General features: G+C 52.9%; 1 protein-coding gene across 1 annotated transcript; it reads right to left on the bottom strand.

Moving 5' to 3' along the window:
• Window positions 1-234: 234 nt before the first annotated feature.
• plppr1 (phospholipid phosphatase related 1) lies at window positions 235-11,133 on the bottom strand. Its single transcript, XM_076029138.1, has 8 exons — window positions 10,832-11,133; window positions 6,891-6,986; window positions 6,152-6,340; window positions 4,557-4,689; window positions 3,330-3,628; window positions 2,621-2,797; window positions 1,507-1,653; window positions 235-429 (listed from the first exon to the last, which is right to left on the bottom strand). Exons 2-8 carry the CDS (start codon window positions 6,948-6,950, stop codon window positions 397-399), a joined length of 1,038 nt encoding a protein of 345 aa, XP_075885253.1. The 5' UTR covers window positions 6,951-6,986; window positions 10,832-11,133; the 3' UTR covers window positions 235-396.

Genomic DNA, 11,133 nt, shown 5'->3' with positions numbered 1-11,133 from the left:
TGAGTCAGCTGACAGGAAGTGTGCAGTGGTTTTTTCTTTTTTTGTCGGGAGGGGCAGGGGCGGGGCGGGGCGGGGCGGGGCTACACCACTCGCTCATACAAAATGTACAAAAAAACACGGCGCCCTCTACTGGCCAGACACCGCACCCTTCCCCCCCCGGGGGCCAGAGTGCCCCCTCCATTTAAAAATGTTTCCAGTGCTGCGTTTTGCCCCTCGCCACTCCCCCACCCCCAACCCACCCCACCAGCGGCCCCCCCAAAAACGAATCAGGAAGTGTTGTGTGCGTTTCTACTGGCTGGAGCAGTCGGAGTCACGCCGCGCCGCGTCGCGTCGTCCTTGTCATTGCGTCTGGAGGTGCTGCGGAGACGCGAACGTGACCCGGTGCTGCCCCCTTAGTCATGTGACCTCCGTCATGGACGCCGAGTGGTTCTGGAGTGGGGGGGGTGGAGGAGAGGGAGGAGGGGGGGTGAAGGAGGTGAGAAGGAAGAAATCAATCACCAAGTCAGTTGGATCAACAGTGCCCCGTGTGGTGGGAAAAGGTGCAGCATGCACAAACGGGAAGTCGGACGTTCGGTCACTTGCGGATGAGTGAGAGGAGAGAGAGAGAAGTGAAGGAAGGAAGAAAGAGAGGAGGAGGAGGAGGAGTGACGAGCCGTTCACCAGATCGTTAATTAACCACCGAGGCGCACAAAGAACTCTCTCGCGATAAACGTTAAAAACATGGAAAACGCTGATTCATGAACGGTCTTGCAGTGCAAAGTCTGGACCCTCCGACCACCAGAGGGCAGCATGGCAACCCGCTGGATCGACTTCTCACTCAAAGTGACGAAAGAGGATGAAAATAGAAGCAAAACGACTGGAAAAAGGCGCTGGACATCGACACCTGGCTTAGTTAGTTGACTTAGCTTAGCTTAGCATATTTTAGCTTAGCTTAGTTAGCCTCTCACAGACTGAAAAATAAAATCAAGAAGAAACAATGAATTTCGGGCTAGACCAGGGGTGGGCAAACTACGGGCAGAGGGCGACAGGTGGCCCATTGAGCTTTTTAATCCGGCCCGCCAAACTTGAAGATATAATATTAATAGTCAGTAAGTTATAAAATAGCAGTATTTCATCCATTTTTGACATTTCAATAAAGAGCTAAATACCGTGCAGCTTCAAAGACAATGATTTTGTTTCAAAGCTTTTGTTCATTTTCAACAGACATTAAAGCAACATGTTTTCTACACGTCCCATTAAATGTTTTTTCCTCCTATGAGGTGGGTCACCGAAACACTCCATCCATCTGCTGCTGCTCCGGCTCCCTCTCTGTCACATTTCAGAACCCATAGTGGACCCTCCAAATTAAAAAGTTTGCTCACTCCTGGGCTACACCGTCCAATGAAACAAAACCCTGAACATCTATAAAGAAACAGAGAAGAGTTGTAGTTTGTGGGCAGGGCCAGACGAGGGCGCTGCTGCTGCTGCTTCTGATTGGCTGGCCGGCGGTCACGACTGCTGGTGTACCTGAGCGCTGAGAGTCTCCAGGGGGCTCTCCACCCGGGGGAAGGTCATGAGGGGGAGACCGCGGTAAGGCTCCGCCTTCTGCCGGCTCGCCGCCGCCGCTGCAGCCCCGCTGTGGACGCCGCGGAAGTTGTTGACCACGCAGACGCCCTGCAGGGGGCACACACACACACACACACACACACACACACACACACACACACACACACACACATCAGCGGTCCTGGGTGGACACAAGAGGGCGCTCTAGTAGGGCCAACCCCCAGAGGTCTGCAATGTCACTATTATTACTGAGACACTGATCGTTAATGTCCCCAGATGAAGGCACACAGAACAGCTGTATATTATTCGAACCTTATACCTATAAAATATAATACATACACACACACATATACATACATACATATATATATATTTATATATATATATATATATATACATATATATATATATATATATATATATACATATATATATGTATATATATGTGTACATATATACATACATATATACATATATACATGTACATATACACATATATACATACATATATATATATACATATATATATACACACACACACAACCATATATATACATATATCTAAATATATATGTGTGTGTGTGTGTGTGTGTATGTATTATATTTTATAGGTACAAGGTCGCAGCAAAACAATTGACGGTTGAACATTGAAAAAAACTGACAAACAAACAAAACATTTTTCCCGCAGTGAAAGCGTGTCTTGCTTGGTTGTTTTGCTGATGGGAGGTTTTTATTGTCAGCTGCTGGATGTGATCGCTGCAGGGCCGCCGCCGTTTATTGACCCACATAAAGTTTCTACGGCGGTCAGAGCTCCAGCAAACAGGAAGTTGATGGCACCGCCGTTTGGCAACATGCCCGGGCGGGGTGAGGGGGCGAGGGGGTGAGGGGGTGGGGTGTGTGTCCCCCACCGGAATGACATCATCATCAGCTTCATCATCATCATCACAGCTGAGGAAGGCTGACCGCCTGCTGTACCTCCAGCTGCAGCTAGAGCTCTGACAGTGACCAACCAGGAAATGAGCACCTGTGACTTTAAGAGTGAGCCCCCCCCCGGTGTCCCCCTCCCCCTCCTCACCAGGAAGAGGGCCACAGCGGAGCCCAGGATGAAGCCGGCCACCACGTCGGAGCAGTGGTTCCGGTACTCGGAGACCCGGTTCAGTCCGGTGAGGAAGGCGGAGCAGAGTGTCCCCAGGCAGAGGACGGGCTTGGCCAGGCGGCTCGACTTGGTCTTGATGGTGCTGGTGATGTACATCTGGAGGAACACAAGAAGAAGAACGTCAGCTCCCCCTGCAGGTCCACCGAGGTACTGCTGCACTTGGTGAACTTGACAATTCAGAGGATTCCCAATGAGAGCCAATCAAGTGCTCTGGAGCTCCCTCTACTGGAGGACCAGAGGTCTGCAGGAAGGAAGTGATGTCGAAAAGTTACATCATCAAAACCAGCAACAGAAAGAAAGGAAGAAATGGCCCGAGGGCCGAATGGAGAGAAGCGTCTCAGCAAGTCTGGAGGCAGAAAAATACGTCTGCGTTGTGACTTTCTGAAGCCAACCAATCAGACTCTGCCCCCTCATCACTGCCGCCGCATCACTTCCTGGTTCAACCGAAGGTCAATTTACAAAAAGGAACGCCCGGACCAATCAGCTGCTGGGAAACCGAGCACGTTCCGAGCAGTAGGCTGTAAAAAGGAGAAGGTGAGGATGATAAGAAAGGGAAGGAGGAGAAGCTGAAGGGAAAGAAGAAGGTGATGGAGGAGGAGGAGGAGATGAAGAGGTTGAGAAGACTCACTGTCAGGTAGACGGCAGAGTAGAGGCTCAGCGAGGCGTCCTTGGAGGGGAAGGAGCGGCGAGCCGCCGCCACCAGCGCTGGGTTGCCGGTGCAGACGTTGCCGCTGGCGACGAAGAGCCGGCCGAGGCGACAGTCGGCGGCGGCGGCCAAGGAGGCGGCAGCGCCCCCGCTGGTGGTGGCCGCAACCGCTGTGTAGTTGGGCTTGCAGATGGACAGGAAGTAGGGTGACAGGCCGCCTGTCACCACCTGGCCGGCGTTGACGAAGATGTCAGTGGCAAAGAGGCCGAAGGCGAAGACACCTGCAGGGGGCGCCACACACACACACACACACACACACACACACACACACACACACACACACACACACACACACACACACACACACACACACACAGAAGAGTTCCAGTTCAGCTGGACGCAGAAGCAGGAAGTCACGACAAGCTGCAAACAGAGAGCTAATCCTGCTGCTCTCTCCCTGGAGTTTCTGAAGGTTCTGAAAGGTTCTGGAGCTGCTAACTAGAGAACCTGAAAGTTCTAAAAGGTTGTGAAGGTTCTAAAGCTTCTGGAGCTGCCCACTGGAATCCAGGACAAAGCTTCCATAAAGCGACGACGATGATGAAGTAAATCGATGAAACAAACCTCCAGCAGTCGGAGCCTCGTGTGCAGCAGAACACCAGACTCTTTCTGCTCCAGTCGGGACACTTTGCTTTTTTCTCCTTTGGCTGTTTTTTTTTTCTCTGCAAACTAAATTTCCTTTGTTGCCTCGAGACAAATCACAGATGATCCTCAGAGAAAGAGGAGGAGGAGGAGGAGCCACAGTCAGCAGTGAAATATGGCTGCTGATTATCTAACCTGCTTGGCCATGAAATGAGTCGGCTCGGGGGGGAGGGGGAGGTAAGGGGATGTGCGTGAAGGGCAACACAGAGGGGGGCAGCAGCAGCAGCAGCAGGAGATGATGATGGTTTTAGCAGGGAAAAAAAAAAATCCACAGATTTTCTTTCAAACTGGATTCTGCAGATGTATTTTTCCCTCGCTGCCCGTCTCTCCCACCTCCTCACAGTGACAGTGAAGGCATCACGGCCGTGGATGGCTGACGTGGCGCTGTTCCTCCCTGTGTATCTGCACCTGACCTCTTTTACCCTCATCCCTTTCTCTCACACTCTCTCTCACTCTCTCTCTTTTACCCTCCCACCAGCGGGGGGCACTGCTGCAGGCCGAGCCTCTCACCGACGAAGCGGACGATGCGGCGGACCAGCGGGTTGAGGTAGCAGCAGTCGCCGGTCACGATGGTCTTCTCCTGGAGCAGCAGGGCCTCCCTGGTGGACCTCATCACGTACATGGACACCTCACCCACAAAGATCTGCAGACACACACACACACACACACACACACACACACACACACACACACACGTTAACAGGTGGAAGCCTCTGGTGCAGGTGGACACTGACGGATGAGCGAGCTGCTGTTCCAATGGAGAGAAAGAGAGCGAGAGAGCGAGAGAGAGAGAGAGAGAGAGAGAGAGAGAGAGTGAGAGAGCAGCCTGCAGGAGGACCCCTGCTTCTGCTGCTGCTGTTGCACATATAGAAAAGTGTGTGTGTGTGTGTGTGTGTACGCGCATGCACAGCAGGGTTTTCTTTTTTCACACTGAAACGAGGTTGTGTGCCGCCGCAGGTCAGCTGACTGAGCCCAGTCTTTGGCTCCGCCCCCTTCTAGAAAACCTCCTTCGTTTTCCTTCTCTTCCTCCGGTGGCGGAAACGCAGCTGGCTGAACGTCCCTGAACGCACCGCCAAACCTCCGCATCTAATCACCTCTCTGTGCGTCTCTGCAGTTCCCAGCACGGAGCTGCAGTGCCACCCGGTGGCGGCGCACTGCTACTGCACCCTGAGGGAACCGCAGCGCAGCTCCAGCTCATCATGTTCAGATCAAATATATTAAAGATTAACATCAATAAGCATCAGTGTGTTTTGTAGTCAATCAGAGGCGTCTGATCAATCAGTGGGCGGAGCCACAAACTGTGACCATAAAAAACAAAACAAAGTCAAAACAGATCGAGTCAATGGAAAAGTGACGGTGGCTGAGGCCCTCCGGTGGTCGAGCTCGGTACAGCTCATTCAGTAATGAGACAGGAGGGGGTTTATACGAACTGGAGGTTTGACACAATAAAGAAGAGGCGGAGCCACCGCTGCGATTGATTGGTTGGTTGATTGATCGATTGACAGCCGACACCTGCTCCTGATTGGCTGCCTTCTCCTTTTCCTTCTTTACTGATTCTCTCTCCCATATCTCCATCTCTGTCTTTTACCTTCATCTCTCTCTCTCTCTCTCTTAGCACGGAGCTGTAGTGCCACGCAGTGGCCGCACTCTGCTACTACGCCCTGAGGGACTCAGTGCAGCTCTCCCATCTTTAAATTAAGTTACAGAATACATTTTCTTTTCGAAAAAACAATATCAACAAGCGTCAACATGTTTGGCAACCAATCAGATATGCCTGATCAAATCAGTGGGCGGAGCCACAAACTGTCAGCAAAAAAAACAAACAGTGGCTGGATGGAAAAATGCAGACAGCTTACTCTCTCTTTTCCCCCTCATATCTCTCTCTCACTCTCTCTGTCATCCTCATGTCACTTTCTCTCTTTTTTTTCCTCATCTCTCTCTCAGATCAAGGTTCCAGGAGCTCCTCGGCGCAAAGTATTGTGGGAAATCTGACAATGGCAATCTTCTGACTTTTCAAACGTGAGAAGACAAAGACAGAAAACAGACAGAAGAAGAAGATAGAAGAAGCAGAGTCATCAGCAGCAGCAGGAGCAGCAGCTACTCACGGTGGCTGCGGGGGCGGCGGCCAGCACGCAGTAGAGGATGGTGGGGGGCAGCAGGCCGGCCTCCTCGGCCCCAGGGTAGGGCTTCATCAGCTGGGCATCGTCGCAGAAGAAGCCCTGCACGTGGACACTGAGCAGGTCGCTGCACTCCAGGTAGTAGGCCAGCAGCACCGTGGCTGCCATGATGACCAGCTGCAGGAGGAGGAGCAGGAGGAGGAGAGGTGGGGGGAGAGAGAAGAGAGGAGCAGGAGAGAGAGAAGGAAGAGGAGAGGAGAGTCACTTTGCTGCTGCTCACACACTCGTTTACTGCCCTCCCCTTCATCCTTTTACTCCGCCAACATCATCTTTTGTCTCTGGCCTTGATTTTCGTTCTGCTGTTGTTGTTACTGCTGCTGCTGTTACTGCTGCTGCTGTTACTGCTGCTGCTACTGCTGTTACTGCTGCTGCTACTGCTGTTACTGCTGATGTTGTTACTGCTGCTACTGCTGTTGTTACTGCTGCTGTTGTTACTGCTGCTACTGCTGTTGTTACTGCTGCTACTGCTGTTGTTACTGCTGCTGTTCCTGCTCAACATGCTCTGGCTGACTTTAGCCCGGCGATAGCACCAAGGTTCCTCTCCGCTCCTAACAGGTTCAATTGTCTGAGCCAAAACAGGAAGTGGCCTCTCTCTCTCCCTCTCTTTTGAACTCAACCTCACACTCACTGGGGGGTCACAAGACCATCTGTCTACACGCTCCCTCACCTCCACGAAGATGAAGCAGGGGATGATGGAGTAGCTCCGCAGCGTGTTGTTGGAGGCCATCTTGCTTCCTGTCAGCTGACTCAGGTTGCTCTCAGTCTGAGGAGAGAGAAGGGTCAGAGGTCATCACAATATCACATGGTGAGTACCAGGTCTGCTGACAAGTAGAACCTGGTTCCTCCACTAGTTCCTCACTAGTTCCTCCACTGGTTCCTCCACTGGTTCCTTACTAGTTCCTCCACTGGTTCCTCACTACTTCCTCCACTGGTTCCTCACTACTTCCTCCACTGGTTCCTCACTACTTCCTCCACTAGTTCCTTACTAGTTCCTCCACCTCACTGGTTCCTCCACCGGTTTCTCACTAGTTCATCAACAGTCCCTCACTAGTTCCTCACAGGTTCCTCCACTGGTTCCTCACGGGTTCCTCCACTAGTTCCTTCACTTCACTGGTTCCTCCACCGGTTCCTCCACTGGTTCCTCACTACTTCCTCCACTAGTTCCTTACTAGTTCCTCCACCGGTTCCTCACTAGTTCATCAACAGTCCCTCACTAGTTCCTCACAGGTTCCTCCACTAGTTCCTTCACTTCACTGGTTCCTCCACTGGTTCCTAACTACTTCCTCCACTAGTTCCTTACTAGTTCCTCCACCTCACTGGTTCCTCCACCGGTTCCTACACTGGTTCCTCACTAGTTCATCAACAGTCCCTCACTAGTTCCTCACAGGTTCCTCCACTGGTTCCTCACAGGTTCCTCCACTAGTTCCTTACTAGTTCCTTCACTTCACTGGTTCCTCCACCGGTTCCTCCACTGGTTCCTCACTACTTCCTCCACTAGTTCCTTATTAGTTCCTCCACCTCACTGGTTCCTCCACCGGTTCATCAACAGTCCCTCACTAGTTCCTCCACTGGTTCCTCTACTGGTTCCTCACTACTTCCTCCAATAGTTCCTTACTAGTTCCTCCACTTCACTAGTTCCTCCACTTCACTGATTCCTCACTACTTCCTCCACTAGTTCCTCACTAGTTCTTGCTTCTTCAGCCACTTCTTTCCTGCCTGAAAGCGCAAGGTTCTGCTGAAAAGCCTCCTGGTCGTCGCTTCACTGCTGTCTTTGATTTTGATGCAGCTCCATCTCCCCCAATGGTTCCGCTCCAGGTTCCTCCTGCTTTGGGCCGGGGAGCAGCTCCTGCCAACCGAGTACCTCAGTGGCTATAAACAGCCTCCTTTCATTCCCCCCTGGTGGCTCTCACAAAAGTGCATCATGGGAAAATTCATGCGGCCGCTCCTCAGAAATTTGTTGTTTGTTGTTGTTGGGAGAAAGGATGAAAACATCTGTCGTGCACGTGCACACGCACACGCACATGCACATGCACTCGCTGTTGTGTGGGCGGAGCCTTGTGGCCTCGGAGGGAAAGTGGACAGTGAGTCACACACTGAACAACATGACAAGTCCAGAGACACACAGAGACACACAATCACACACACAACAACACACAGCTACACAAAACGACACACAACCTAACACAGTCACACATAACGTCACGTAGCTACACAAAAGCACACACATCTGCACACACATCTGCACACAATCATACACAGCTAAACACAACAACATTTGACACACATTTGCGAGTCGCTGCTGTTAGCAGCTCATGACGCTAGCTGTGCAGCCACTGTCTAGAATTAGCAAGAACATTAGCTGGCATGCAGAGCGCTGTGACCCACTGGCCATCCAATCAGATTAATTTCACCCAAACAAACACATAACGCAAAAATAGAAGGAATAATAACAAAATCAGCAAATATTAAGTTTGACTGTCAGCGGCTCCCTCTGGTGGTGGACAGTGGAACGACTGCTTGCACCACTCCGAGAAAAAAAATGCATTTACATGAGCACTCTGTGTGTGTGTGTGTGTGTGTGTGTGTGTGTGTGTGTGCGTGCGTGTGTGTGCGTGTGTCTATTTTTAGATCAAACAAGCGCTTCTGCAGCCTGACAAACTCCGTCAGAGCGTCGGAGGAGGGGCCTGCCTAATACGCTCCTCCTCCCTTCACTCTGGCATCGTCTCGTATTCCTGCGACTGATCCCCCAGTCGTCTCTGTTGTTCACAGCGGATCTTGAGGAGCTGAGAGGATGTTGCAGGGACGGATTATTGAAAATAATCAGCCCCGCAGCCACACAACGCACAAGAGTTCACATCAATCAGGAGGAGGAGGAGAAGAAGAAGTCCTCAGGGAGGAACCAGAGCAGCCGTCATAATCTTCTCTGGACTCAACTGATTAGGCCTGAAATTACTCTTCTTCTCCACCACCACCATCATCATCACCACCATCACCATATCGTCATCTTCACGATCACCATCAGCATCATCACCATCAGCATCATCACTGCCATCATCTTCATCATCATCATCATCTTCATCACCATCACCATCATCACCGCCATGATCTTCATCATCATCATCATTAACCACCATCACAATCATTATCATCACCATCAATACTAATGATCAGGTCGTCCTGGTGGCACCAACAGGCTCCTCCTCCTCCTCCTCCTCGTCCTCCTCCTCAGAAAGTGCTTCCTGTCCCTGCTGCGGCCAGCAGAGGGGGAAAGTGAGGCAGGAGGAGACTTATGACTCCCACAGGACCAAACACCCCCCCTTATCCCCTCCAGCTGTAATGGCATGCCCTTCCCTCCCTCCTCCCCCGACCACAATACATGCCAGCAGAGCCCCCTCCACCCCCCCACCAGGGGTAATGTGTGTGAGAGGTCAGAGGTTGTTGCCGGTCCTTTAATTGAGCCCCAGACTGAGGAACCTCCTCCACGGCCTTCAAGCAGGAGGAGGAGATGAACGTTTTCTGAGCACACACACACACACACACACACACACACACACACACACACACACGTTTAATTTCTGCTGCCCTGCAGAAAACGGCTGTTAAAAATCAAGATGGACGACACGCCGCCACTTCTTGCGTTGGTGTGTGTGTGTGTAGGGGGGGGGCTCCTGGAGCCACCCCCCCCCACACGCACACACAGGGGGCCTCCTGGCGCGAACGCTACCCAGCTTGCCAGCGTTCGCGCCAGGAGGATGAGGGGCGAAACACAGGTGTGAAGAGTGAGCAGAGCCAGCTAACGGCGTCCGCTGATGATGTCACGACGGCCTGATGATGTCACGGCCTGATGATGTCACGGCCGCCTCTGATTAGTCAGCAGTAGTGCCAAGTTGAGGGAAGAAGGACAAACAGACCACAGAGGAGGAGCTGCCAGGTGCATGCTGGGAGTTCTGCAGGTACGTGGGCACCAGGGACACGCCTGTCACGCACACATGCGTGCACACACACGACAGCACCTGTAGTTCCTGGACCTGAGTTCTGCTCCAGCAGGCGTGACGCTGCGTGACATGCGGTGTGTGTGTGTGTGCGTGCGTGTGAGGCGGCGGGCGGGGGAGGGGGTCTATCGCCACGACGCCACATTTTCTCGCGTTTTTGCGTCTGTCAAGCTCGAGAGTCCCGTGACACAACACCGACATGAACAGCCGTGCGTGCGTGTGTGTATGCATGCGTGCGTGCGTGCGTGCGTGTGTGTGTGTGTGTGTGTGTGTGTGTGTGTGTGTGTGTGTGTGTGTGTTGGGGGGGCAGTGCAGTCACAGACAGGTGTCTCGGACATACACGCACATCGCTCGCGTCTCTGCTCACGTGGACGCGCGCCACAAACATGGGTGCGCGCGAACACACACATAAATATACACACACACACACATACATACACATTCACATCGTCTGCAGCCCCCCCTCACCGGGGTGAGGGGCGAGGAGGGAGGCGGGTTCGGTCCGGTCCGAACCCGCCTCAGCAGCAGACAATAGCCGCACACCCCCTTCCTCCCCCTCCTCCTCCATCTCCTCCTCCACGCTCACGCTTGGCTTCGCGTGAACGCGCTCACTCACCGCGGCTGGACGAGGCGCTGTTCCGCCGAGAGGACCGAAGATCCATACGCGGGAGAAGCGACGAGTCGAACCGGAGCCGCCGCCGCTGCTGCTGCTGCTCCGGTCGAGCCGAGCCGAGCCGAGCCGAGCCGCCTTGGATCACGCAGCGTGCGAGCGCACGAGGACGACGGATGCTGTGGCTCGCTCGGGGGGCGGCGGGGGCGGGGCTAGTGAGCTCCCCGCAACCGGAAGCTGCGCTCCTCCTCCGACGCTTTGATCGATCGGAGACTGAAGAAAAAATATGAACGAGCACAATTCAGCCG

This window comes from Nelusetta ayraudi, unplaced genomic scaffold (genome assembly GCF_046127955.1).
Source record: "Nelusetta ayraudi isolate G7.1 ecotype Tasmania unplaced genomic scaffold, CSIRO-AGI_Nayr_v1 ptg000026l, whole genome shotgun sequence".
NCBI lineage: Eukaryota > Metazoa > Chordata > Actinopteri > Tetraodontiformes > Monacanthidae > Nelusetta > Nelusetta ayraudi.
Note: the sequence above shows the minus strand (reverse complement) of the source record. Positions and strands in the feature narration are given on the sequence as shown.

Bases quoted from the DNA above. Each gene is read 5' to 3' on its own strand.
- plppr1 (XM_076029138.1), bottom strand. From the start codon at position 6,950: ATGGCCTCCAACAACACGCTGCGGAGCTACTCCATCATCCCCTGCTTC. The intron at 4,690-6,151 runs GTGAGTAGCTGC...GTGTGTCTGCAG, and splicing joins CCGCCGCCCCCGCAGCCACC to ATCTTTGTGGGTGAGGTGTC. The intron at 1,654-2,620 runs GTGAGGAGGGGG...TGCCCCCTGCAG, and splicing joins CCGCTGTGGCCCTCTTCCTG to GGCGTCTGCGTGGTCAACAA.